Source organism: Heliangelus exortis, chromosome 2 (assembly GCF_036169615.1).
Source record: "Heliangelus exortis chromosome 2, bHelExo1.hap1, whole genome shotgun sequence".
NCBI classification, from domain to species: Eukaryota; Metazoa; Chordata; class Aves; order Apodiformes; family Trochilidae; genus Heliangelus; species Heliangelus exortis.
Window position 1 is genome coordinate 30131023 of NC_092423.1, and position 27981 is coordinate 30159003.

At 41.6% G+C, this 27981-nt stretch overlaps 1 protein-coding gene across 8 annotated transcripts; it reads right to left on the reverse strand.

The window, feature by feature from the left end:
* Nucleotides 1-345: 345 nt before the first annotated feature.
* On the reverse strand, nt 346-27895 carry NOD1 (nucleotide binding oligomerization domain containing 1). 8 transcript variants are annotated; one of them, XR_011724211.1, is made up of 13 exons: nt 22541-23234; nt 19333-19663; nt 17356-17530; nt 14347-16150; nt 12219-12302; nt 11087-11170; nt 9530-9608; nt 7535-7618; nt 5330-5413; nt 4838-4921; nt 2907-3022; nt 2671-2754; nt 346-1206 (listed from the first exon to the last, which is right to left on the reverse strand). XR_011724211.1 is itself a non-coding variant. In XM_071735390.1 (13 exons), exons 3-13 carry the CDS (start codon nt 19546-19548, stop codon nt 1134-1136), a joined length of 2856 nt encoding a protein of 951 aa, XP_071591491.1. In that variant the 5' UTR covers nt 19549-19663; nt 22541-22612; nt 24374-24660; the 3' UTR covers nt 346-1133. The 8 variants fall into 8 exon arrangements, 6 of the variants coding, with proteins under 6 accessions (XP_071591491.1, XP_071591494.1, XP_071591493.1 ...); XM_071735390.1 differs by lacking the exon at nt 2907-3022 and adding an exon at nt 24374-24660 and having other exon boundaries at nt 9530-9613; nt 22541-22612; XM_071735393.1 differs by lacking the exons at nt 2907-3022; nt 22541-23234 and adding an exon at nt 27765-27895 and having other exon boundaries at nt 9530-9613.
* Nucleotides 27896-27981: the final 86 nt, after the last annotated feature.

Consider the following 27981-nt stretch of genomic DNA (forward strand, 5'->3'; position numbering starts at 1 on the left):
TTTTCTTTCTGGTCCTTAGCATTGCTACCTATCCCTTGCCTTGCTCTTGCCATTAATTGAAGCACAGAATACAAGCTTTCCAAGAAAATCCCAGTTTCTCTGTGCTTACATGTTGCTGGGAGAAGGGATTTCTACTTGATGCAATTGATTTTCAATTGTCCTTTCTTCCCACTGAAGCCAGGCAGTTTAATATTGGTGAATTGCCACCAGCACCGTGTCTAGGCCAAGAGCCAAGGAAATGAACAGCCTGCTAATTAATATTTCACATTTCTCTCCAGCCCCCTTCCCCAGAACAAACACCGTGAAAACAGGAGGTAGCAGTTTCTGTGTGTAGCCCTCAGAAAATTTTAAGCAGAAGTGGTTTATTGCCAGTTTTATGTGTCTAGCAGTAACGGCAGTAAGGACTTCTGGATTGTATAAAAGAAAATTCCATATTTGCTTCAATATGGAAAAAAAAAGATTATTAAAAGGAATCTGAGCCTGATGTATCCCTTTCTCCAAAAAAAAAAAAAAAAAAACAACTAAAATTCTGACAATGCTGCCTGTAGTCAGTGGAGAAATAAGGGTCCAATTTAATTTCTAGGAAGGAGAGAAAGGTATTCATGTTGAAAACATTGATACCATACAACTGTTATAGTTGGATCATGCTTCCAGTGAAGCTATGTATGTTCATTTTCAGTTAGTAGGCAGATAATACTGTGAGCTTGTGGATTTTGTGCATTTTGAATATATATATCTGTATCTTTGTATGTGCGTATTTATGTATATAAATAAGTTAAAAGATATTATTTACAACAGCATACAGAATAAATCTAAACTCAGTAACCAGAATGTAGACACCTGCCAGTGGATTTGATCTGTTAACACTTCACATTTCATCTTCAAAGCACCACACAAACATTAACTATTTACCCAGGCTATTTCCCACTCACCAAAAGGATTAAGAGTAAGAGGCAGGGTGAGGGCTGGAGCTGAGGGAGTGCAGCATGTTTAAAGCAAGGCAGCTAATCCTGGATCTCTCCCCTGCCATGAGCACTGCAGATTCATCAGATTCATGCCCGTATAAACTCTGCAGTCCAAGTGTGGGAGTAACATTTGTAACACAAAGCTTGTCAAAACAGGGAAGTCCTTATTCAAAAGCAAATGATCCGTTTTTCATTTTCAAAAGCTTTGGCCTCTTCTTCACTGATCAGGTTCCCGTTCAAACTGGAGGGGAGAAATAAAAGGGATGTGGAAGTTAGGTAGTGACTGTTGCCCATCTTCTCTTTTTCAAGGTTTTGGAGCAGAGACGACAGCTTTGCAATGCTCTGTGAACTGCAGGCTTCTCAAGGACAGGCAGCTGGGAACCAGCCTCAGACAGGCAAGCTACAAGCACTGCTGCTCCCACTGCACACAGGAGGAACAAGGCCACTTCTTCAGAAATTAAGACCAAATGAACTAGCACCTAAACCTCACTGAACTAAAACCGGTGTTGGATCCCCAGCTGTTTGCACTGCAGCAAGCAGCACGTAGCTGACAAAGGTTCTTACTGTGCAGTGGGGTACTTTAAAGAAATCTGAATAGCCTTCAGAGCATTTTGTGTCTTCCATGACAACATGGGAAGAAAACTCTTCATGTACTCAGGCATTATGAATGTGAAAGGACTTAGGGCAAATTTTTCGTCTGGCTACAAGAGGTTAATGTACATTGATATTTACACCCCTGGAAATGAGCAGCCTGGTAAGTGTAGCTTTCAGAAATGTTGAATCCTATTAAAACACTTAGTGTTATAAAATTATTTGGGTTACTGAACACCTCTGAAAATGCAGGCAAGAATCAAAAAACAGACTTTGGTCTTAAGATTCAGAATGATTCAAGTAGGGTTTGGTGCCTCTTCTGTAGACAAAAGCTGACACTGGCCTTTGAAAAAAGCATCTCTTCCACATCTCCAGGGAACCCACAAGTCAAATAGTGAGTCATCATCTTTCTAAGCAAGAATTCAGTGTCCTTTCACTAAAACAAATGCATACATATATATATATATATAAAAATAAATTTCATGTTCAATAATAAAGCAGCAGTACTAAAATCAGCACAGTTCTATTGACTCCTGAGCTCCCTGAGGTGAGGGGAAGGAATGTGATATTTGGCTTTGTGCCTTACAATGCACACGGGTGACTATGTGATGCCTACCTAATCTAAAACAAGCAAATCTTTATAAAAAGTTAATCTCCTTGTAGCTTAGCACTTTCAGGGTGTTTGGCCCACCACCCAAAGAAAATCCAAGCACAAATTCTATGAACCAAATTAGTAATGCTAATTAAATGTAACGATCTCCTGCTTGCTGGAACCTTAGCTCCTGAAAACCAGGGACATGTTCAGAAATTTAAAAATAAATCAGGACAAGTAAAACTTTTTTTCTATAAATTTGGGCCCCAATTCTAGAAATAAAAGTTCTGCTAGTTAGTTGTACAGGCAGATGTGAACAAAATTGCTTGACATTTGTAATGCACAGGGGAGTGTTTGAATGACAGAGGGTTTTTACTTATTTGGAAGCCACAGCTGGAACTACAGCCTCTGCCCCAGATAAACTCACCCCTATTTTTTTTTAGGCTGGAAAGTAGTAACACCAGAAGTATTTCAAAGAGAAAGAAAGTCTACAAAGTGAGCCTTTAAGGAAGGGATCTTTACCAGACTTCTTTAATAGCTGTGTTCTCCTTGAGAGCTTCGCTGAGGTACTTCACCCCTTTGGCTGTAATTTGATTCTGGATAAGCCTAAAAAGAAAGCACGTGATGTCAAACCAACATTCAAAGTAATTTGCAGTGTGTGCACAACCTACCCTCAGCTTGACATCAAGGAGCAAAACTGCCTCTTTGCCACTAAGTTGTGGCAAAAGAGTTGTGATTGCTATCTCCCAGGATTGTACGTGGTATTGGTCAAATGCATCACGTGCACTTTCAGAAACAGAGCCCAGAGTATCAGTCTTTTGTTTCTAATCTTGCATGTGGTTGCATTCTGGAGTCACTGAGCTTAATTACAAAGCTGAAAAAAATTCAGTTAAGAACTGTTTACTTATTGGTATGGGATTGGGATATTTGGAGTCTTTGAAGCAGACAAACCTCTTAGCTGTGTGTTTTTTATTAAGAATACTCTGGGACATTTTGAAGGAATGTACAGAAAATTCTGAGTATAGAACCTGTGTAGGCCTAGTGTTTTAGCAGTTATGATCTACGGGTTGCCAAACCCACCCTTCTCGTTCATCAGACCAGCAAGATCTTTGAAAAATAAGGCACTGAATTTGACTCTGGTATGAGCAGGTGCAAGTCTCAGTGAAGCCACCTTAGCAGCTATAAAGTTTCCTCTGAGCTGAGGGAAGAAAAAAAAAGATACAAAAAACCCTCAAGTAGCACAAGGGATTAAGCAGTAGGTAACTCTTATTAACCCCTGAAGACCATCACCTCTAACTAAAAATGAACGAATCTCCCTCATCTACAGGAGGAAAAAAACAGCCATCAGCCTAACCTAATTCAATATTTACCTTTCATTCTACCACAGTGTGCCCCATACCTGTCCCATTCCATGTGACTGGCTGCATGAATCCCACAAGATTCAGGATGAGACTGAAAATTTGAATGAATTGAAGGATCTCTTAGTGAGGGAGGGAAATAAGAAAGGAAGCAGGGAGGCATAGCCAGTAAAGGACTCTCTGCACTTGGTAAATGAATAAAGATACAAAGGGATCTAGTAGATTCTTTTAGCTACTGGAGAAACCATTTGAATTCTGCCTCGGGTTCAGGTCATTACCTTTTGGAGGTATCCACTACTATAACCAACTGGCAGAAAACCCTGGACAACACTGAGCCATAGTAAAGACATGTATCTAGATGATTGTGCCTGTTTTGGATGGGGCAAGTTTTATTATCAATTCAAGCCAAACTGCTTAGTGAAGCAAATTTGCAGCTGTGCACAAAGAAATCAAGTCATTTGTTCCCCCTCCCCCACCTTTTTTATTTTCAGGGTGATGGGCACCAGAGTTTCTACTGCATTCAAAAGAGGCTACAAGTACTTGGCACCTCTGACAATGGGCAGGCTTCCTAACAGATGGGAACCAGGATTAATACAGGGAAAACTGGAGTGTGGGTAGCAAAGTCTTTGTGTAAGCTTGCAAAGGGACTCTGTTTATTATTTTCTCTTAATCACTTGTTATTAATGGACAGCTATTTGTTTCACAGCCCACATCTGCCCCACCTCATCCACTGACAAATTCTTGTGAATCTCTGGACTCAAACAGCCAATACTGTGTTTTCTTAGAAGTTCAACAAGTCTCTTCTTGATCGCTAGAAATAATCCTGCTTTTCCTGGGGCTTTACGTCTTAAAAATGAGTATTTCACATGAGTGAAAGTGATAGCCCTAGAAGAAGACACCAGGCAACAGGACATGTATTTAGGTGTCTGTCATGTAGGCTCTTGGTTGATGAGTAAGAGCTGAGCTTGCTGATTTCATAGTGTGATGATAAATAGTAAGAATCATAATAAGGTTATTCTGTTCTAGCTGCTTTAATATTTTTTAAAACTTCTGTGTTTAAGGCCAGTACTGTCCCCCCTAAGGAGAGATGGAATCTGTTAGTAGTTTGAAAGTTACTAGGACACACAAACAGCTAAAACTTTTCCCTGTATGAAAGCAAGTTCAAAATGCTAGACAGCAGCTTTATTAACTTTCCGTAAGAACTGTCTACAACCAGTCAGCTGCATCCAGACCATGCACAGGAAGCATACTGTGACCTACATAGACTTGGAAGGTGAAGCTTTAATGCAGTGACTGCCAAAGAGCCTGTGCCTCTGTGGAATGTAACTCACCATAAATGCACCAGTTTCTTGTTGACCTTCAGCATCTCTGCAAAACTCATTGCTGCCTCATCATCCAGCTCATTTTTAGTCAACCTAAATGTTGGAGAGAAATGTTGACTTAGGATGTTATCATAATTTTCAGCCCCCTGTTTTTCCAGCCTGTCTGTGACTTAGCTTTAAACAGCCAAAGAGGGATGTGCTGCTCCTCTCTTGAGAAATTTCTAGAGGCTGGACAGAAAGAGATACAGAAGAGAAGCTCTGGAGGCAAAGGAGACAAGAGTATCAGAATTTTATTGCTCAGAACAATGTTCTGATGGTACTTTTTCATGCTGTTCTAGTGTCTAAAAGGTGGATGAAGTGTTGTGAAAAAAGGTAGAGAGCTACAGACAACAATGAAGTGCAAAAGCTGAGAAAAACAGCTTGACTTCAAGTGTTGGAAGAGAGAGAAGAGGAGGAAGGCAAGATGGAGGAGACAGAGAATTAAATCATACTGTCAATTACCAGAATATTTTCACAGAGTTGTTGTGTTGCATAGCTTCAGCAATACTTTTGCCTCCCTCTGTCGTGATGCCATTGAACGCGAGGCTGTGAAGTAGAGATACAAAGGTATAAGGAATGTCCAGTGCCCTTCCAGTGCCAGAAACTACTGAATAGTCCCAATAATCTGTTTCCCAGTCAAACAGTTCAGCATTCGGGTGTTTCAAAGGCTCATGTGTTTTGCAAACCAGTAGGTCCTTAGAACTTTTACAAGGGGGAACAGGGTGCAGCCCAGTGCAGGTCTATCACACAGGCCGTAAGATTTGCTGTCAGTGAGTTGTAGTCTTGGGACTGACAGAAGAGCTGCACCCAGAGATTTTGAGAGTCAAAGCTTTTAAGAAGGACAATGTTATGCTTAGCAGTACACAGGTTTTTACATGCATTTGTCATCCCAAGTCCCTGTACAAACTCAGCACTCTGTCCTTTAAGTCCTTCAGATGTCTGAATGCCTCATTCTTCTTCCAAACACACCACCTTCTGTTTCATATGGGGAGATGAGCTTGTAAATGCATGTTTTCCATTACAAACCACAAACATTTCTTAGTCTGCCCTTCATTCTTTGAAAAGACATTGGCAAAATCTTTCAGTCAAAGTTATGCTCCAGGCTCTGAGAGTTCAAAAAGCATTTCCCCATTCAAAAGCCAGGCCAGAGCATGAAAACAATGCAGTGTTTAAAAAACAAAACAAAACAAAACAAAACAAAAAAACCAACAACAGGTAGAAAGAGGAATCAAGTAGAACACAAATATATGTTAGCATGAGTCCCTCCTAGCTTTAGCTAAAACTAGATACTCTTAGTCTGTCATGATTTGGTCTAAAAAGGTAAATATGCTGAAGTAAACTGATGTAGAAGGGTCTATCTTCTTTCAATCTTCACATAAAGCTACCACAGGTACTATTAATTCAAATCATGAAGCAAGATTAACCACTGAAAGGAAAGAAATTAACCCAAATGTACATACACTGCAGAGTAGAAGATTCATCCTGCACAGATGCCAGCAAAACCTAGCCCTAGCCAGCAGTTACTCCTCCTTATTTTTGTGAGCACATTCAGCATATTTGGTCCTGCCTGAGAATCCCAGGTGTAACCCAGCTCTGACTCAGGTTCAAAATGCTTTCTTTCAAGTCTGATGCATCTGGATGGATTCTACTATTACGGGAAGATGACTATTTCAGACAGCTTTTAAGTTGAAATATATCTAGGTCACTGCACCTGTTCAGCTTTTAATTTTTTAAGGCCAGCAACCTGCTCACAGAAAGGAGGACAAGGCACCAACTCCGAAATCCCTGGATCAGAAGTGGCAGCATTAAGGTCTCCAGAGATCCTCCAAGTCCTCGAGTACCGATTTCTAAAGAAAGTAGTGCCATGTGCCACCTTGTGGGGAAACCAAGGAGCCTCCCTCTACGTGGAGGCCAGAGGAACTGGGAGATAAACCAAAAGGACCACCATGAGCACAGTGCTCCACCTCTGTGAAGAGACTCTAGAACAGCAGCAGCTGCTGCAATATTAGATTTCTAGCCAGCACTTGAATGTCTGGCAGGGCATGGGCTGTTTTACAATGCTGGCTTCTCCTTGTGCTGCTCTGCTACCAACTTCACCCATGCTAGGGCTTCCAGAAGGCAGTTTGAGATGAATCACTGGCCTCCAGCAAGAGCTACATCTCATTAGTACTGAATGTGTGCTGTCACAGCTTCACTGGAGTACAGGATGAGCCTGAATTTAAGGAAGCCCCAGACCCTATCCAGACAGGGTAAAAGCTTTGGTAAAAGCTGCTGTACCTTTGCAACAGAAACTGTTAACACTGAGCCTGCTGCCACTTCAAATTCAGAGGCAGCTGGTGCACCCTTCTGCTAATGCTCCCAGATCAAAATGGCATCCCCTGACCATGTGCTTTCACAAATGCCAGGAACTTTGTGCAGCATGAGGGGAGGACGTGCAGAGAGAACAGGATGCCAGCCCAGCAATATTTGTAACTTGCTTAATGGCTGCACTGGGCTTTTTGATTCATTATGGCCCCTTGCTTGCACCAAGAGCCTGCTAGTTATGTAGCAAAGGCTAGAATAGCCCATGGTGTTCGAGGCTAACAGATGATGGGAAGAGTCAACACTTCAAAGATAAATAGGAAAACCAGCACTACATCAAGCTTCCTGGCTCCACTGGTTTTTTACCTCACATTTGTTAACCTGGGGTGGTTCCTCAGGGCCTCTGCAAACGCCTTTGCTCCTTCATCTCCAACTTGATTTCCCCACATCCTGGTGAAGAGAGGAAACCAAAAGATATCAGGTCTGCTGCTCGTTCCATTTTCCCTTATTCCCTTTTTCCTCCTCTCCCCTCCTTGATTACTTCACAGTCTTCCAGGCTTGTGAGGATCCTGGCAGGTGCCCCCCCCTGCTGAGCCAGGCACGTTCCACCCCTGCACACCATAGCACAGACTCAGCCTCTGCTGACTCACCAGAACCCTCAGGCATCAGCACAGAAGCAGCCCTAGGAAACAGCCTGCTGCAGGAGGAGTGCTTTTGGTATCACCTCACTGCCTCACCGGGAAAACCTGCCACAGCCTTTTGCTCTTATGGGGTAAAGGTGTCTTGTGATCCCAAGTCCTCAATCCTATCATTTTCTGGCTCAGCATTTCCTCCCCTAGCCCCTGATGCAGTTTTCTTGTCACTTGCTGAGCACAGAGTGGCCTTTACACACACACAGGTCTTGGGTAAGCCTCCCCAGGAGTACAGCTGCACAGGAACCCATGCCCAAATGGGTGACTTCCCAAAGTGAACTGCTCTACCAACTCCCCCTCTCCTTAAAAACAATCTGGTAAAAAAAGGTTACAGTCTCTTAAGCATTATACCCAAGTGATATCTCCTCTCTTGCCAGATGTCGAGAGAAAGATGAAAATCTCACAGGGACAGTACAGTCCTGGGCTGTTCCACACACTTGTAAGGAATAGTATTTCCACTTAAAAAAAAAAACAAACCCAAAAACCCCAAACCAAACTAAACCAAACCAAGCAACAACAAAAGACAAAATAACAAAAAAACCAAAAAACAAACCTCCCTCCCCAACCCTTTGTAACAGAAAGGGTTAAGAGAAGGTAATGCGGAAAAAGCTTCAGAGATCAGGATCTGGTCACATCTTTTCTACACAGAACAACCACTTTGAAAATTCACCCTATATTATGAGTGAAGGCCTCTGGTGAGATATAAGAGGTTTTTTACAGGGATCACGGCTTGATGACTCAGATCCACACTAAGCTTGATGGGTAATTAGTTGGCAGCTCTTTTAAAATCAATTGAGCTTTGTGGTATCTAAACACATCCACTTCCAGTAAGTTCCCCAGAATTTTCTTGTCCTTCAGTCCCAATGCAGTTTGTTATGTAAATGCTGAATATATCTGTTTAAACATTTCTGCCCAAGCTACCCTAAATCCATTTGGAGTGATTATTTCTCCACAGGAGAAAATAGGAGTCCTTCACAGAAATTACAGCAAGTGCTGCAGAGCAGACAATGGAAGTGTGCATGGTGTTGGCTATACTTGTGAAAAGTTGTAGGACAGCCAAATTAAAGGTCAAAAATCTTATTGTTTAAATCTCCTTTTCATATTTCAGAGTTATTGTTATATTCACAATAGGCAAAAAGAGGTTTTAATTCCATGTATTTGAGTAGTAGATTCTGACAAAAAATGTTCTCCTGTAGAGAGAGAGAAGAAAAATAATAATCAAACCCTCAAGTCTGGCATCTCTCTTGAGAGAGAGGACAGGGATTAAAGGTTTACAGTATGTTCAGACCTCTCTCCAATAATAGCGGACTCTTCAGTTTGGGACAGACTGGAGAGAAGGATAATAGGAATTCTTATTCTCCTACTTAATCAGGACTTGATGCAGAAGGTTTGAGAATTATAGCAATGACATTCAATAACCAGGTACATTGCCAATAGTCATAAAACCACACAGACTTTTAAAAATGGCCAAATATCTCCAGACCTGCTCATTGCTATAAGGAAAGTGGCTGTCTTTACATACTGTCCTCTTGTTAGTCTGTCTCGCCTTTAAGGTTCTGTAGGAATGGGGGGAAAAAAAACCCCAACAAACATGTGAAATGGAAAACAATAAAGCAGCCTCCTTTTCCCTTCGAGTGGAAACATGGATGTGCTTCTGTGCTGAACTTACCCAATTTCAAACATTGTCTTGCTCTTCTGAATGGCCTGGGCAAGGCACTTCCCTCCTTCACTCGTTATTTTGTTTGCTCCTATTCTGCACAAAACACAAGACTTCATGAGGTACATCACTTACAGCTGTACAGCTGATCACCAGCTCAGAAAGCAACACAAGTATTTAAGGCTAATTAACTCTCTGGGCTAGCTACAGCTATCAAAGATTAACCTGGAGTAAAAAAAAATACTGCAGACACTAGACCTATTTTGCACGTCAGTCCCTCCAGCTCAGAAGTGTTAGTGTAGAGTCTTGGTTTTGGTGTTCAGTACACCAAAATGAGCCTTTTGAGCTGATCCTCAAGACAAGGCCCCCTGCCTGGTTTTTAATATAGTTCGTAATATCAGCAGTTGCTACAGAGCACATGAGTTACATGCAGCCTGTTTCATGGTGCCATGGGGATCTTGCTTTTGTAGCTCCAGACAAGACTGCAGCTGATATGCACAGCTTTTATTACATGCCTTTATTTTTATTACATGTCTTTATTTCGATTCTTTCTGTTCTGCACACAGGCTGTAGGCAGAGGCACAGGTCAATGCAGCAATGACTGTCTCTGGCTGGCAGTGTACAGAAGACCTTCTCTTTCCTTTTGGCCTGTGTGGGAATATCAAATGGCTGGAATTCAAGGAAGAGCTAAGTCTCAATTGCATAAATGTTGATGTAAAGAACAAATGAAAACCACCTCTAGCCACTACATTTACCTAAAGTAAATTGGCTTGTTTGGTTAACAGTCTCTGGGGTTACTATGCATCCTGAAAGTAACCATCTTCCAACAGGGGTTTGGGTTTTTTTGTGAGAATTAGATTAAATAAGCAAAGCACTTTGTCAAAGCAGTGGAAGAACTAGAGAGGTTTCAAAACTCTGCAAATATTTCAAAAGGGAAGGATGTGGGTAGCGTGGGGTTTCAGAGCAAGTTAGTGGTACAACAAGGATGAGAGTCCCTGGCTGCCAGCAGCTGACATTGCTGTAGTTACCTCTATTTTCTGCTGTGGTCACAATTAAGCCATTGGTTAATAATCTACCTTTATGTCAAACCAGTGCTGTGCATGGCCACACCCTCTCATCTGGGAAAGTTCCAGGAATTAAAAGGAATAACTCATCAAGCAAATTTGGGGAATTCCAGAGCTGAGATATGACACAAGCCCAGCCTCACTGCCATAGCCCATAAAGACAAGATATAAAGAAGCTTGGAACTATATCCAAGTGAATTCACTCACTGCAAGAGACAGTGAGGTTCTGCACCATTTAAGCCTCACTCTGGTGTTCAGAGTGGATTTAGATAAAGAACAGATCTCACGCTGTCCTTTTGCTTATTACCACATTCCAGTAAAGACTGGATTCAGGAGTTTCACTTGCTGCCATTCACTGCCAGAGTACTGTAAAATAAGAAAAAACTGCAACCCAAGTTACATTGAATCTGAAACATATTTCTGTCTTTTTTGCACTCTTTCTCCTATTTCAAGTCACTTTACCTTAATTAGGATACCGCAGAAAGAAAAAAAAAATTCAACATACTTAACATATTCAAGGCTTGAACACTCTTCTATTAGTTTTGCAACATATCTGGCTCCAACATCAGTGATTTGATTATTGTATAAGCTATATGAAAAATAAAATTGGTAAAAATAGGTTATTCCTGCTGTTACTTTAATATATACAACCTGAATGCTTTATAATGCACATGCAGCACCTATCTTTTTTGTATGGCTTTGTACATATTTGCAGTTGCCTGTATTTATATTTTGATACAGAGTTCATATTATGAAGGGATAGATATAAAAGACAAGGAGACCAAACTGTAAATCATTGGAAAATATTTATGAGATTTTTTTTAATAAGTGATCTCCCTGAGCAAATAAAGCTTCCCTTTACTCCCGTGTTGGTACAGAAATAATATTGCCAAAGAGAAAACACCAGGAGAATGTGGCTTTAGTCTTTAAAAGTCATAAAATCCCCTTGCAAATATTACTGAAGATCAGATACCTGAGCAGATGTACTTACACTAAGGCACTGGAGAAAGGATGTAATTCTTGGTATTCGTGTTCACCTCTCAAAAAGTCATTTTTATGTAGTTACTTAACGAAGAGCAGGAAGTCAGAGCTAAAATGCCTTCCAGCTTCAACTTGAACTACTTCAGGTCTTAAAGCAATTGGTACCATGAACATGACACTTGCAATGGTATGTTTCTGATACTAGTCTCTACCAAGCTGTATCTGCTTTGCATAGTTGAAATAAATCAGTTTACAGAAGAGAAAACAGGTGGCTCCAGCTATAACGAGCACACACTGTTGCTCATGCTCTCTCCTCCCCTTCAGAGCTGCAAGTGGCTTTAGGTATAAAACCAGCATCCCCACGCAGTTCAGTAACTTCACAGTGGTCCACACTGTGTCACAGAAGAGCTTGGTGTCAGTGGAGGCCACCTTGTGGGGCAGTGCAATGGGAAAGGAAGCTGTGGTCCTTCTCCCAGTGCATTGTTACAGGATGGCAGATGAATAATTTTTGACACAAAATGCTGCTTTGCTTATCTTCAGTAAACGAGGAGGCAACTGTGGTTTCCACCCCACCATCACTGTGTCAGTACTGTCAGCACTGCAGTTTTATTTCTAGTATCTAGTATTCTAGTCTTCTCTTCCCATTTGATACATACCCCAGGAAAGACACAATTTGGTACTTGGAGAGTTCTTCATACAAGATCCTTACTCCATGGTCTGTGACCTGATTGACACTGAGCCTGGAATTAAGGGAGACAAAAGAAACTTTGAATCGATACAAATTACAAGCATTCATCACCCCTAAGCAAACAAAGGACTGGAGGGTCTATGCATTTTCCTCTGATATTTTCTTCTGATATTTTAACAGGTCCTTATGCCTCGTATTAAAAGCCATTAAGGGAAATGTGCTCTCAGTTTAATAGGGCTCACTTCAAAACCAATAGAAAACAAAAAACCCCAAATCTCCAAGGTAACGTTTTGGAAGCTGTCCATAGAACTGAAAACAATAAAATAAGTAAGGCAGAAACCAGAGACAAACACCTCATCCTCTTCCCCTGCTTGCTGTGATTAAGGGAAGAAATTCAGCCTGACAAAATTTAGCAAATCTAGCAAAAGCAAGCTTTCCAAACTACTCTTCTTCCAACCTTCTCTCTGAGTACCTACTAAAAACAGGCATCTTGAAAGTCACCACAAAATCAGGCTCCACTGAATAAAGGCTGTGAAAAGCCCTGGACAGGAAATAGAACTGCAGTCCCATGACTGTGCTAGATATTTCTAATTTTATTGTCCCAAGTAGACACGAAACAAATCCACGTCAGTCATTTGTAGAATAAAAATGGTTCCTTTCACAGCTGCTTTGTGAAAGGAAGGGGTTTTTGTTTTGATTTGGGTTTTTTAAACTTCCTAAGCATTTTCAGCTTGCCTAAATGGACAGGTTCCTGTGAAGCAATCCAGTTGTGATGAATCACATTTTCTGGGTAAAGCTGTTCCTGAGAAAACTTTTTGACCAGTTTTAGTTTCTGCACAAACTCTGAAGCTGAACATTCACTGCTGAGAGCTCCTTAACACCAACAGGCTCCCTGGCTCTTCCTACTTAGTAACTTGGTTAGTTTGTAATGCACTAGCAGATAGTACTAGGGATCAGAGCCTGTTTCTACAGATTGGAACAGTCTTCTTCTTTGAATGGGATGGTTAAGATGGTTATTAGAAAAAACATTTCCTGATCTGCAGAAAATGGTCATTAGAAATCAAAGTCCTAACATCAGAAGAGCCATAAAGAAAAAATGGCAACCTAATAGACTGGTTTGGTGCTGGGGATGGTATTAAGATGATGCTGCATGTGGCATGATCATATGACAGGGACAAAGAATGAAAGTCTGTCCTTTTCTTCTTTGTTTTGTCTCATGCACTTAAGCATTCCCCCCCCCACCAAGTTTCCTTACTGATTTTTCTTGGGAGGTCAGTTGATTTCCAACTAACTGGGAAAATAAGCATCACTTGCTTTAAGTCCTACAGCAAAACAAGGCAGAGCACAGCCAAGCAGGAAATATATATATATATATATATATATATAAATATCATGAGGTTGAAGGAGCTTTATAAAAGACATATTTGAAGTTCCTGGGTTTATGCACGTAAATGTTTGGACAAGTTGTATGATGTCAGAGATGGAGGGTTAGGGTTAGGATTAGGATGTGGCCTCTAATTGGACCAAGGCATGTCCTCCCTCCACAATAACTGAGGGAAACACTTCATCTAAAGCCTTCAACTACATCCTTTTGTGGAGTACTACATGTTAGTATTTGCTCTTTAAAAGCCTGACAACTTGTCAGCATGTGAAAGCAAGGAACTCAGAACTTCTGGACAAGAGTTATTGTGAATACTAGATCCTCTTTTATGCCATATGGCCAAGGGCAGAGTTAGGCTCAGGCTATCTTCAGATAATGGAGGAAGCACTTCTGTTTCCCTTCTTTTCCTGTAAGCATTTTCTCCCATAAAAATCTTTTTTTGAGACAAAACAATTTGAGATGGAGCTAGCTAAACCTACAGGTTTCAACAGTCCCAGCATCTAAGGACTTCTTACCACCTTTTCTGCTCAGGTTTCCAAATTCACAGCTTGCTCCTGTTCCTGTAACTGGCTAAACAAGATTTCAGAAGATCTGAAACTAATTTCCAGCAGCAGTAAGCATCCTCATCTTTCTTCACTTTCAAGATAAATTCCTCCATCCCAGCAATTTGTGGAATAAACCAAGGGTAACAAGGCTTGTTCAGACTCCTTCCTACCTGATCACTGCAAGCTTGCTGAAACAAGGTACCAGCTCTTTCACTCCATAGTCATTGATGTTGTTGTTGTCCAAATCCAGAGCCAAGTGCTTTTGAAAGTGATGCACAACAAAAGAAATAGCACTGCAGTCAGCAGAGTAGGCATTGCAGTATGTCAGCTTGATGTAATTGGCATGCATGTGTTTGGCAGCCAACTTCCCCACTTTCTTGCTCTGAGTCTCATAAATGCACCGCAGCATCCAAACAAAGTTGGGCTGGGCCTGGATCTGATTGTAGCTTGCAAGCCAGGACCGAGTGAGGCCTTTCAGGTGGGATTTCATGCTCTCCCCAAGGTATGTGATAAGTGTCTTTCTCTTCCTCTTAATGACAGCAGGCAAAACTAAATGCCTGAAGAGCTTCTGCTTGGATCTAGAAAGCAGGCCACAGAGAAACAGGTTGGTAAAATGGAAGTGTTCAATATTTCGGAAAGGATCCTCCCCTGCTAGTTGTTTCTTCAGCCAAGGAATATGAAGACATGTAGGCTGGGCAGTCTCAGTGGAGGAACATTCATTGAAAAACTGAAGTAGCTCCTTGGCACCAACTTTCTCTTCAATAACCAGGAACAAAGCTGTGAAAAAAGACTGAAGGGTTAAGTGCAAGAACTCATAAGTGGACTGACTGTCACAGCCACTGTAGCCTTTAACTGTCCTGAGAAAGCCCAATTGCAAATCTTCTTCAGAAATGTTAGCTGATGAGACCTCCTCCTCCTCAAAGATAAAGAAAGAGTTCTCCATCCCCTTGTATGCCATTTTACCCAAAGCTAGAAGTGTTTCCTTTCTTGATTTGAACATCTCTGCTTGGCTCCTGGTGTTGTTCTTCAGCAAACTTGTTTTCAGAGATCGGTTCAGATGGACTTCAACCATGAGCAAAAATACATCTGTCAGTGTAACAGAACAGTCTGGAAGCTCATGGCTGTCAAAAATGGAATGGAAGTGTTCATAGCATTTAAAGATAATCCAACAAAACAAAGGGACTGAGCACAGACTGCAGAGATTTGGATTAGCTTCCAGCTGGTTCAATACCAGTGTGCGTTGCCCCTCATCTTTGAAAAAGATCGCAGTGTATTCCTTCAGGTTACTGCTGGAGAAACCACGGAGCAACACTTTCTTTCTAATGATGTTTCTTTGGATCTCAGTTCCTGTCCTTGCTGTAAGAATTTTCTTGGATCCCTTAAGAAGCTTTCCTCTGAGAAGGCTTACCAGCAGGACCAGGGGATGGATGGGTTCATTAGGTGAACACATGTCAGGAATACTGCTGAGATCAAAGTTGGAATAGATCTCATCAAACCCATCAAACGTGAAAAGAACTGTATGAGGGAACTGCAAGATGTAATGGAACACCTCTGCAGGGTCCTGGTCTGGGTAGCAGTTATACTTGAAGAGCAGGTCTTTCAAACATATGGTTTCATCTTCCTTAAAGCAACTAAACATCCTACATCGGAAGCGGAAGAAAAATTTGGCCCCTACGTCAAATTCTCTTCTGGCCCAAAGGCTTTGTATCTTTTGCAGCAAGATGGATTTTCCAATTCCTGCATCACCAGAGACATAAACAGTCTCTCCATCTTCATTAATTAGCCCAACTGCATCATCAAAAAGGTCTTCTAACAGCCGCATGTTGCCTAGACTCTCATTGGTAAAACCGACCAGCTCCATAATACTGTTGGAGTAGATTTCTTCAAGCAGCATCTCTTCCCTCTGAGCGTACGACATAACAAACTTGGAGTCCCGTCCCAGCTCATCTCTGAGTTTCTGGCAATACCTGCTAACTAAAAAAACCCAGCAAACTATTATTAGGAGACTATTGTTAAGAAGCCCATGTATACAATGATCTATCTCTTTAAAAGGAAACTTTGTAGTAAGCAAAAGTAATTCCAACACAAAAGTGGCTCTTTGGCAGATTATTTCTATTTGTGCTACCGTCATCGCTCTCTTGGGAACTTCAGGTGCTAATGAAAGATAAAATGTGAGTCACTGTTTCCTGAAAGCCAGGACTGAAAATGCATTGGTTTAAGGGAATGCTATCTTTCAGCTGAGACTCAAAACCAAGCTCCTGACTCTTTCTTAAAGGCTGTTGGTCACTGATTAGTTTTGGCATCTGCTTTCTCACTATATTTATATTCTACCTGTGATTTCTATCAGGTACGTGGTTATTCTTTCCTAACTTGTTTGGTAATTTTTATTAAGGTAAATAAAAGGCATGTGTTTTAGAAAATGGGTGCCTGGCACTTCAAAAGATTTTTTTTTAAGGTGGCAAAACCCAAAAAGTCTCAGTTACTGTGCAATGTTGGTTTTTGGTTTTATTGCAACTGAAACTTCACTTCAGATGGGGGCAAAGTCATTCCTGTAGTTAGATAGAATAAAAAAAACTCTCATGAGGAAAACATTTCTTTTTCTGCAGTACTTCCATCTTTCCTTTTTGGTATAACTCATCATTCAGGATCACAGAATAATTACAGTTGGAAGGGACTTCAGAAGGTCTCTAGCCCAACCTCCTTCTCTGAACAGGGTCATTTGTGAGATTAGATGAGGTTACTCAGATTTATCTAATTGAAGTCTGAAAAAGTATGGAGATGGTACAGCCTCTTTGGGCAATCTGCCTTGCTGTTTGACTATCCTTATCATGAAATACTGGCTATTCCATTGTCAAAACATCAGTGTTGCTAATAAATTATATCAGAGGCCAAGAAAATACTACAGCTGGCACAAGGTTGTTATGCTATTATGCTACATAACCACAAGCAAATGCAGAAGGAGCTTGATGTCAGCAAAACAGGAGGCAATATATCAGTGTAACTTTTGGGTTATACAGTGTGCCTAATTATTTTGCTAACACTTCTAACAGGCATGAGGTGTGAACATTTATTTTCCCTGGCTGTGCCTGCCTAGACTTTCTTACTTTCACATCACCTGGCTAGAGCTCCCTACATTGCAGGGTAGTTCTAAGGGAAGTGTTATAGATATATAACCTTACCTGGATCTGTATTTACCACAGGTTTACTACAAATATTCTCTGAAGGCTTGTAACCTATTTCATCCAGCCAAGGCTGAAGTTCATAGTAAGCATCAGTGACTTTCTGCAGGACACGGATGAAATACTCTGAGACTTCTTCACCCTTGCTCTGAACCAAGTCTAGAATTTTGCGAACCTGAAAAAACACCACGTGAAAGATCATTGTGATTGCACAGCATTTTATTTCAGTTACACTTGGAGACTGCTTTAGGATTTAGGGACCAACATAAAAACTAGTGATTAAAAAATGTGAGTCTAAAAGTGAGCTCTGAATTTGAACCACCATACACCTGACTTGCAGAAACTCTGCACATTAAGGTCTGAATTTGTAGCTAAATAGTATGCTAACCAGAAACACAATGAATAAATATCACTCCTCAACAGGGAACCCAAAAGATTTCCTCAGGCTGGACAGAGAGGGTATTTTAAATCCCATGCTGGTTAAAATAGAAAAGAACGGGTGTTTTTTCAGTGCCCTAAATTCACTCTTTGTCACATTTATATTTACTTCAGGATCCAACCAGATCCAGAGTGGGGTTGGTAGACTCTCTCTTTGGATCTTAATGCAGATCCAAAATCCAACAACTCACAGCAACTCACCTGCAGCCTCTCTCTCTACAGTTGTTGCCTGCAACAGTTACTGAAACTAATGGCTACCAGGTACTGGCTGAAGTAGTTAAAGACTAAGCATTGCCTCTAAAGGCAAGACAGAATCTGATCTCTGTGCAATCAGTGCAGGGCAACCCTAGTTCAAAACCTTCTTTAATTAAGACAGAGCAATCATTTGAGGGCCCATTTTGCATCTCTGCATCCTCTTCTTGCTGGAAATGAATGAAGAATTCAGTCCTAAGCCAAAGTTTTCTAAAGACTGTGGTCTCCTGTGAGCTTAAAGCAGGGTGAGGTACATACAGCACAGCAAAAGCACAGCATCTTCTGACAACTTGTATGCTCTAAAAAGCAATTTTATGCCTTCCAGAGAAGCCCCCACAGAGTCCACTTCACTTACTATTGTGGCCTGCTCTGTCTCTGCTTAGACTTCTGATGCATGGCCTCCCCCTCAGCTTTGTGACAACAATCACGTATATTATGCTGAACAATAAGAAATGGAGATGATCATACAGCGTGCATTTATTCAGCTTTGACCCTATGCACAAAGTAAGCATTGTGTTACCATTTCAACTTGCCAGCAAGAATTACTATTTAATGAAAATCTGCACTGTTAGTGAAGTCCAAGGCCTCTGAATTTTTTTATTGCTTGCCTTCCTCTAACTGTGACACTATTCTGAAGCTGCATGACTGACTGGTCAGGGAAACAGATCAGGAGTTTGTTCTAAGCCATGATGCAAAGACAACTGTGCACATGTGATAAATTTCTCCTGTCAAAAGATCAGGAAGTATTTTTTTCTACTCATGTCAAAGATGAATCAAACCCCCAAATGTGCTAGGGTATATCAATTTTCCATAAAAACATTTACAGTGTATATTTTAAAGGGAAGGTGTGCACGTGGACAACATACAATCATTAACTTACAGAATAATATTTTATTCCAGTCTCTCTACATTTAAAGCAGGATCTGTCCAAGAGCATCCTGAAGTAGATTTTCCTTGCAAAACTCTGCAGAGTAATGAAGCTGCATTATACCAGCCACTGTGGTCACCTCCTTATCAGAGGACAAAGCTGCAGCTGGGGTGGGGACAGAACAGCAATTATCACCCTGCTGGTTCTTACAGCTGCCAACAGGCATTACAAGCAGTGCCAGCTATGCTGGAAAGAAATGTGCTGGAGACACTTCTCCAGAAGTAACGGGGTGGGGAAACCCCAAAATAACAAAGATTAGAAAAGCCATTGCACATAAAATTGCCAGATAGGCCCATCAAACCCAGTGGTAAATTGAAAGTAACAAAAAGTTTATGCTGGCTATTGAAATAAAAGAATACCTTATCTGCTTGAGTTGGAAACTGGACAACAATCTCTGCATCTTCAGTGGAGAAGTAGTCATTCTTAATCAAGTTGTCAATCAAACACTGCGTGTTTCGGATTCTCCTGACCAGCAGTTCTCGATGTACCTTCAGCAAAGCAATGAAGGATGGAGGACTAGCTCCTGGAAGTTTTTCCACAGAAGTTTCTAAGTTAGCACAAATCTGCCCCTCCATAGTTGAGATAGCAAGAAGCTGCTCTGCCTAGCTTCATCTTTGACAACCTGTGCATTTGCAGTGAGAAGTCAGCTTGGAGTTAACTTCGAGGAAAGCAGAAATCACGTTACCAAACCTGTAAAAAGTAATTGTACAGAACCTCAGTTCAAACCATGCCCTGTGAAGATACATCCATCAAAGAATACCCCCATGCTCTGCATAATATCATGGCCAACTTTATTAAAAAGTTTATCCCTCAGTTTATTAAGAAGTTTGAGTTATTTGTTGAGGTTTTGAAAAGAAAAAAAAAGTATCTACAGCAGGCAGTCTCTCTTCTGTACGCAGTACTTTACTGTAGCTTGCCTCAAACACCACCACTGACATCTGCTTTATTAACTGCCTGTTCTTAGTGCATAATTTAATATTTTTTATTAGCTTTTCATGTTCCGATAGACAAAGCAGAGCATCTGTCCAAACATATCTGGAACAAGGAAATAAATGGGATAAAATTATATTTCACAGCAATTAATTTTGTAGGAGGAATTACTTTAGCAGTAGAAATTCACTTAGCTTTTTCTTTGTTGCAACAACAAATGCTGTATAAAGTGTTCCAAATATGATAACCGTCTCTGGAAGGGAGGCCTTGAACTCCTGAGACAGTTTTAGCTAAACTAGGAAAAAATGTTTAGCTTCAGGGCACAAGATTTGAGAGGCAGTAGTGAGACTGTGGGAAGACCATTGATCAGGTATTTCTGGTAAGAAAGCTAAGAGTAAAATGGTGCTAACAGAGAAAATGCTGCTGTAGATTTCAGAGTTAATACTCCACTTAAGAGCACAGAGCATTTCACAACCTCCTCAAGTTATTGGCTCAGACACCATGTCAAACAGGGAAAATATTGCATTGGCTTAATTCAGTTAATTTTATCAGACTGAGGTAACCACAGAAATTAAAAACACAGTTCTTCAGAATCTGAAAAATAACAATGTTACAAAAAGGACTGAAAGAAGTTACTGTAAATACATAAGATCCCATCTCTAGTGATTCACACAGAAAATCTGGACCTCTCCTTGAGCTGCAATTGCACAGAGTAACTGAATTCACACTCTTTCCTTACTTGATGATCTCAGCCTGGAAGATGGCACCACAATTCATATTCATTACTAGATTGGACATCCAACCCACCTCTGTCTTCATAAAGGGAAGAGATTGCACACAATAAATCTTGTAATGAAGATGCCAATTTAAAGCCTGTGCAAACACTAAGGCTTGAAGGCCTTACCTCAGCCCCTGTGTGGACACCTAGAGTCACAATGTGATCATTAACTCAGACAGCTACAGGCTCAGGAAACCCTCTTGATGCTGTAGAGAGGTTGTTTAGAAACCATACCCTGGAGCATGAATGCTCCCTCCTTGTCTACAAATATATATGCTGTGCATGCCCTCATTCTCTATACCACCTCTTGAGAGCTCTTTTTAGATGACCACTTATTCTCATTTTATTTTACAAGGCATAAAGCAGCAGGATACAAGATCAGACTGCTGTCCATTCTATTACTTCAGGTTGGTTTGTTTAGTTTTTTTTTTTAATTCCAGCTAATATACCACACAGTAGGATTGTAGTTATAATGTAATTGCAGTTCAACAATAAAGTCATTTAGGTATTATTTAGGCATGAATCTTGCACATACAATTTCCCATGCAAAAAGCAGATTTTTTTGTAGGATCACAACTGATTTACCTCCACATGGACCATGGGAATTTGCATGATCATCACAAATTACTGTCACCCTCCAGTAACAGGTAAAATGTATTGGTGCTTCAGTAGGTCAAGGGATATTTCAAAGAATGTTCTTAGATTCTGATTACAGTCACATTAATAAAAACAAACCAAAAAATCCCTTCTTCAAGAACTCTGCAAAGGCGCCAGCTCTGCCTCTACACAACTCTCACAATTCCCCACGACATTTACAGTGCCAGCAAACTTTCCAAATCCTCCCCAGCACCCCCTTGACAAGCTATAACTGAGACCTGCCAGCTCACAGTTTCTTCTAGGTGAGCTGCTACTGGAACAAACTCATTTATATGGATTTTCCACACCAGATGCTGCAGTTTGCATCAGGGTAGCTTCTCCTGCTTGGTGCTTGAGAAAAGCACAGTATATAATACTGCACTTTAGTAGTATAGTGCACTTAGAAACACAGGGCAAAACAGCTTTGCCTCTCTTAAAGGAGTCCAACAGGTCCTAACTTACGGTTGCTGACCAGCACAGATGAGGTAACTGCATTAAGAGTTGAGCCCTTCCAAGGTTCCACAGAGACCAGGCAAATCCTCAGCACAACTGGTTTGGATGACAGCCAACCCCAAAACTGCAAAACCCTTTCAACCAAAGAGAATGTAACCAAGGGATCTGACTTTCTTACCACATGAGTAAGTGACTACATCTACTCAGACAAATCAACCTTTCATTGCACCACTCACATGACCCACCAGATGAAGTGGCTGATTTCTGAGTCACTCAGCTTCCTAGAAGCCACACTGGCACATCTCTTTGTTCAAGAAAGCTCATTCCATAAATGAACTCTTATCATGAAGACCAAACAATGCTGAAAACATCATTTACTCTAAAGCTTTTGCAAGCTTTTAGTTAAAGAGACAGTCACCTTAAAACTCATGCAATAGAAATAGTACCCCCTTTCTTCTGATATACTGGATCTACCCAGTGTTGCCTGCCTGCTTGGTTATTCTAGGACCACATTATCCCAATGGATTTTCTTTCTTCCTACTTTGTGAGCACTGAGACAAACACCCAGGAAACCATAGGAATGACTCAAAGGGCTGTCACGTGTACAAAGCAAATTTAAGCTATTTTCTTCACTCTTCCAGATACGTCTACAAAGAGGGTAGGAAAAGAAGTAACATAGCAAAAGGACAAGAACACAGGAAATATGGAAAGATCAGAAGGTTTCAAAGACAACTTCCCTTCATGTGACTAAGTCCAAGACAACACAGAACCTGGTTGCTAATCGAAGAGATGTGCATACATTTGCTGCAGGAGGCAGCATGCTCCCTTTCACACAAGCTGATCTGCAAGAGAGTGGAGAAACAAGAGAGAATCAAAAAATAATATAAAGTGATGCTAAACATCAGGGGAGAAAAGGAGAAAGAGCAAAAATGCCAAGCAGTGAAGTCAGAGTTGGCAATATGAATTGTGTGTATGCTGATGTACTCAGTGACATTTTCAGTGGCAATATTAACTTTAAGGAAAAAAACCCACACTACACAGTATTGGAGTAAACAGTAATTTTTGTCGTTCTTTTTAATAAGAAAAAAATAAAAATTTCCACCATCCATGGACTAAGAAAATGCCATATCAGGCAAGCAGCTGAATACCTGAAATGGTGCCAGAATAGAAAGACTTCCTGCCACATATAGTTAAGAGCAAGGCAAGTATGTGCATGTTTGTAGCAAAGTGTATCAGCTATATGAAGAAACTTCAGCTCCTGTTCAGACGAAAGTAAACACAAAAATTTTTTTACAGTAGCAGTTCTACCTTAAAGAGCACCTAAGAGTCCTGATTAGCCTCAGGTACATGCTTGTTCTCTTAGACTGCCAACAAGATACTGACACACACAATTCTGTTTTGATAGGGTGGCTTTTTTCTTGGTTTATGTTCGGGTTTTTTTGTTGGGTCTTTTTGTTCTTCTTTTGGTGTGTTTTTTGTTTGTTTGTGATTTTTTTTTTTTTTTTTTTTTTTTTGGTTGGTTGGTTGGTTGGTTGGTTTTTTGTTTTAAACACAAGACCAATGTGTTGACATCATGATACCTACAACTTATTTACAAGTCCATCACCTTTTTTTCTGGAAAGAGTCCCAGCTTCCCTTGTACTTTAACAGGAGTCTTTTCAGTGAGGGATCATGAGGTTGCAAAGTACTAAGACTCTTGTTGCAATCTGTTAGTTTTACAATGCTAGGTTAGGCAGCTGGTTTGTTCATAGGTAAATGCTGGTGCAGCACTCCAAAAGCATCTCCCTGCTAGAGAACATGCATGTTTGTTGCCTTATCTTGGGCGCTCCAGATGCTGGATTCAGTTCCAGTGCAATTTTTGTGACTAATGTGGCATTAGTCATGGGGATGCTATTAGAAAACACTGAGGCACAGTCAGTACACTGACCAAGGTCTGAGAACATCCACTGTTGAGAACTACTGCCTCATTTCTGGAACCGTTCAATTTCTGAAAGGGCTAATGAATGACAACCATGTTTAAAGCTCCTAAATTCCATTGTAAAACATCACTAAGTTACAGTAAAGACAGACCACCTGTTCCATCAGCAACTGCTTGTGAACACATCTGTTTAGAGAAATGATCATCATCATTAGAAGCTTTTACACAGAGAGGTGTGTACACAGCATCATGGAACGTTAGGGGTTGGAAGGGACCTTGAGAAATCATCGAGTCCAACCCCCTGCCTGAGCAGGATCACCTCGTGTAGGTCACACAGGAATGTGTCCAGGCAGGACGTAAACGCCTCCAGAGGAGACTCCACAGCCTCACTGAGCAGCCCGTTCCAGTGTTCTGTCATCCTCAATGTGAAAAAGCTTTTCCTTATGCTTACACAGAACCCCCTATGCTCCAACTTGCACTTACTAGTCCTAGTCCTATCATCACCCTTTGTACACATGACCATCCTGGTCATCACTGAGAAGAGCCTGGCTCCATCCTCCGTACACTCACCTTTTACACATTTATTAACACTAACACAAGAGAAAGGGAAAGATTTGCAGGCTTGATACAGCAGTTGAAATAGTGGAATATGTAAGGAGGAACGGAAGGAGAAAAGAGATGATACCTGGGTGAAGCAGGAGTCTAGTATGGGCAGACAATGGGAGAATCATGGAGGAAAGTTTTCTATCTGGGAGCAGAATGGGCTTCTTGTCCCTGAGAGGAAAAATTAAACCCAATGTTTTACTCAAGGGGATGCCAATGATGTTGGAGAGGAAATTGAGTTAACCATTTTGAGCACAGTAGCTTTGGTCAGGTGAAGCAGATGGAAAACAGACTAGCAGGAATTAAAAAAACAAAACAAAACACAACAGAGAGCAGAGGGCTCACCCAACAGCTGTAAAAATAAAGGAGAGAAGACAAGGCCTTGGCCAAATTAAGTGTTAGTGGGTGTAAGTGATGCGAACAGCAAGTGTGGAAAAAGATGCATATCATAAACTTGATCACTGAGAAGGACAAAGAGGAAGCAAGATGAGGATCGGGCAAGGGATACAGAGGGAAACGAAAAAGGGAAACGAAATCTTCAGAGTAAGAGGTCCAGTAAAAGCATCAGTCCTTACTGCAAGGTTCAGTATAATCCATGCCAATAAGCTGCAGTGGCACTGATGGCTTCTGCATGAAGGCACTGGCACTTTTATCTAGCAGTTATTCCAACTTCCCTCTATTATCAGCATTGTGCAAGCATGTATACATTTATATCTTTCCTGGCCCTGCCCTTCTCACATCCTCTTTTCACTAAGATTTCCTTGCTCATCTTTTAAGAAAATGGCTACGCCTGTTCAATATCCAGTGCTGCCAAGTTCTCTGGCAGTAAAGAATACACAGGTTTATCACAAGTTCTTACCAGACTTACTGCTGTAGATAAAGGGGCTCAAGGATCTTAAAGAATAGAAAAAGACATTTCCACTTTTGAGTGAACTAGGGAATTCACTCCTCATAGAGCTGGCTGCTCCCAAAGATACTGCGTAGGATGAAGCAGAAATGGCAATAAAAAGAGCAAATTAATTAATTACTTTCCCTTAAAGCAGATAATTTAAGACCTAATTTGAATAATTCTGAAGAGCTGAAAATGCTACTTATTCTGTCATCTTGCTATTCTGACAAAAACTCTTCCTCTAAACTGCTTGTGAAAAGAAGTCCTATGACACACACCTCCCTACCAGCAGCCAGCAGCTGGAATATCTTCAGGATTTTCACAGTACCTGGTAGTCAGTCAGCTCTGGCAGGCCAACAGCAAAGCACACACACAGACCTCAGTGCCAGCCCAGGACTAGTGGGATCCTGGTTGGCACAGCCTCCTGTGTATAATATTCAAAATACAACTGCTCTTCCAGAGGTGGCTGTATGAAAATAGTGCCTCGTTTCACACGAAAATCTGTGCACTTTTTGTCTCCAAGACAGGTCTGTTTCCCAAGAAAAGATATTTCACAGTGCTAGCCACTCCACTGCAGAGTCCCTTCAGCCAGAGAACCAGAGACTCTGCCATGCTTTTTCATTAATAATGGCAATAATTGAGACTCTGTCAGTCCAGTCTAAACTCAACTGAAAAGAGACAGAGACTGATCTTTCTCATCTGATTTCATGTGTGCCATAGCAGTCATTGACTATAGTAAATGTATAAGACAGAATGTATTTCCACACAGCAGCTCCCACAGTTTTAAAAGAACTTCAACTGTTTTACAGAAAAAAAATGTGTAGAGATTAGAAGCAAATGGGCACATTTACTACACAAAAAGTCTGCATATTTTGATGAGAAGGGATGCAATGTCTTTCTCAGAGGTACTAAAAATAGCCTTTTATTTTTTAGAGTACAAATGGTGCATTGGTAGAGCTTGTACAGAGTCCCTGTACTGATCTTGAATGATATTCTGCATCTAGGAGTTAAAAATCATACTCCAGTTTATGACCTCTCTCTGTGTATCTATAATCATTGATGCTACTTATGTCAATAAATGCCCTGGGAGCAAAATATTAACATCACACTAGAGTAAATCCATTACAACTCCTGTGATTTTGCTCTCAGGTCACCAAGATCAGCATCTTCTGGTGATTTCTCCCTCCCTCCCCTATCTCTCTCCCCTTTGACTGTAGCACAAAGTTCTGTAGCCACTTCTGGTTGTTTGAAGAGCAACAGATACAGAAGAACACAGAAGAAATAATTTCTGCCTGTTTAAAAGGCACGATCTTTTACAGAAATATTCATATCCCTCAGGTTTTGGTCCTACATTTCCTAACATCTTCCTTTCAAAGAAACTGAAATATATATATATATATACAGTGTTTGGAGAAATTCACAAGCCCCTGTCAAGAAGACTTTATGTGGCTTCCTGATAACAGCTTTCTGGTGCAAAAAGTTCAATAAATAAGAAGAAACCACCACTAAAAAGCAAACAAATTTTCTTCAGAGAAATCTGGGAATTATTTTTTTTTTTTTAAGAAAGGGAGGAGGAAGGAACCCGGGTGTGTCTAAAAAGTGAAACTGCTTTTCTATTTTTATTTAGTATTTCCACATTAAACCTGCTGTGAATTCTACAATTAAAGATGGAACTGCCTATCCGCAGCTCTCCTAATTCTATCTCCCAAGCTTCCTTCCAGTCACTTAACTTCACCTTAAGTGAGCAAAGCACTGAGGCCCACCTGGATATAGATCTAAATTCGGGTAAACAGATCTAAATTCGGGTAAACAGCCTTTTTTTTGTTTTTTTTCTTTTGGTTTTTTTTTTCCTTTTTTTTCTTTTTTTTTAGCTATCTTATCCCGTCGCTGAGGGGAAAGGACGCCACGAGGGAGGTGCGGACGCCACGTCGGGGAAGCGGCGCCTTCCACACTCAGTTGCGGGGCTCTCCCACCCCCTCCCCCCCGCCTTCCAGGACCTCGCCACCCCTTCCCCAACTGCCTTCGGGAAAATTTCATCCCCGGCCAGCATCTGTAACAGTATTTAGTATTGATTCCTAGTGACGTTGCTATATTTTTTGTGCGGAGGCGTTGTTGACCTCGCCGAGGAGCTGCGGAGACACCGCTGCTTGTCCCGGCCGGCCCCGCTCCTCGTTCTTTTGCCTCACATCGCCTCCACGGAGGAGGGAAGGGGCCGTGCCGAAGAAACACGAAAAAGTCCCAAAATTTTCAGTTCGGGAGCACGAGCTCCCGAAAGAGGCAACGGCCCAGCGGGCGCCGCCGCGGAGCAGCCCTTCCCCTTCCACCTCGCAGCCTTTCCCGTGACAACAGAGAAACTTTGGGTTACAAAAACTGATTTACACTTTCACTCCCTCTCCCGGCCCCAGCCGCTACACCCCCCCAACCCCCTTCCCGCCTGCACCGATCCCCTCCTCCCGAGTCCCTCCGCACCACCCGACCCCTCACGACCTGGCGGTCGCCCCCCAGCAAATCGTCGCGATCCGTGAGGGAGGCGGGCAGCGGCCCCGCGACCCTCCTCCGCCCCTCGCCCTTCCCCTGAACTCACCGCGGCGGCGAAGAGACGGAGGCGAGGGGAGGAGCGGGGAGGTGGCCGGCCCACGGGTGCTTCCCGAGCCCGCCGGGACGGAGCTCCCGCCCCACGCAGGCATGTCCGAAGGCCTCTTCTCCCACAGGAACAGAGCCTTTCCCTTCCCACACCGGCACGGTGGAAAATCCTCCTCCACCGAGACATGTGCCGGGGTCCTGCCTCGGGGCGGGAGGCT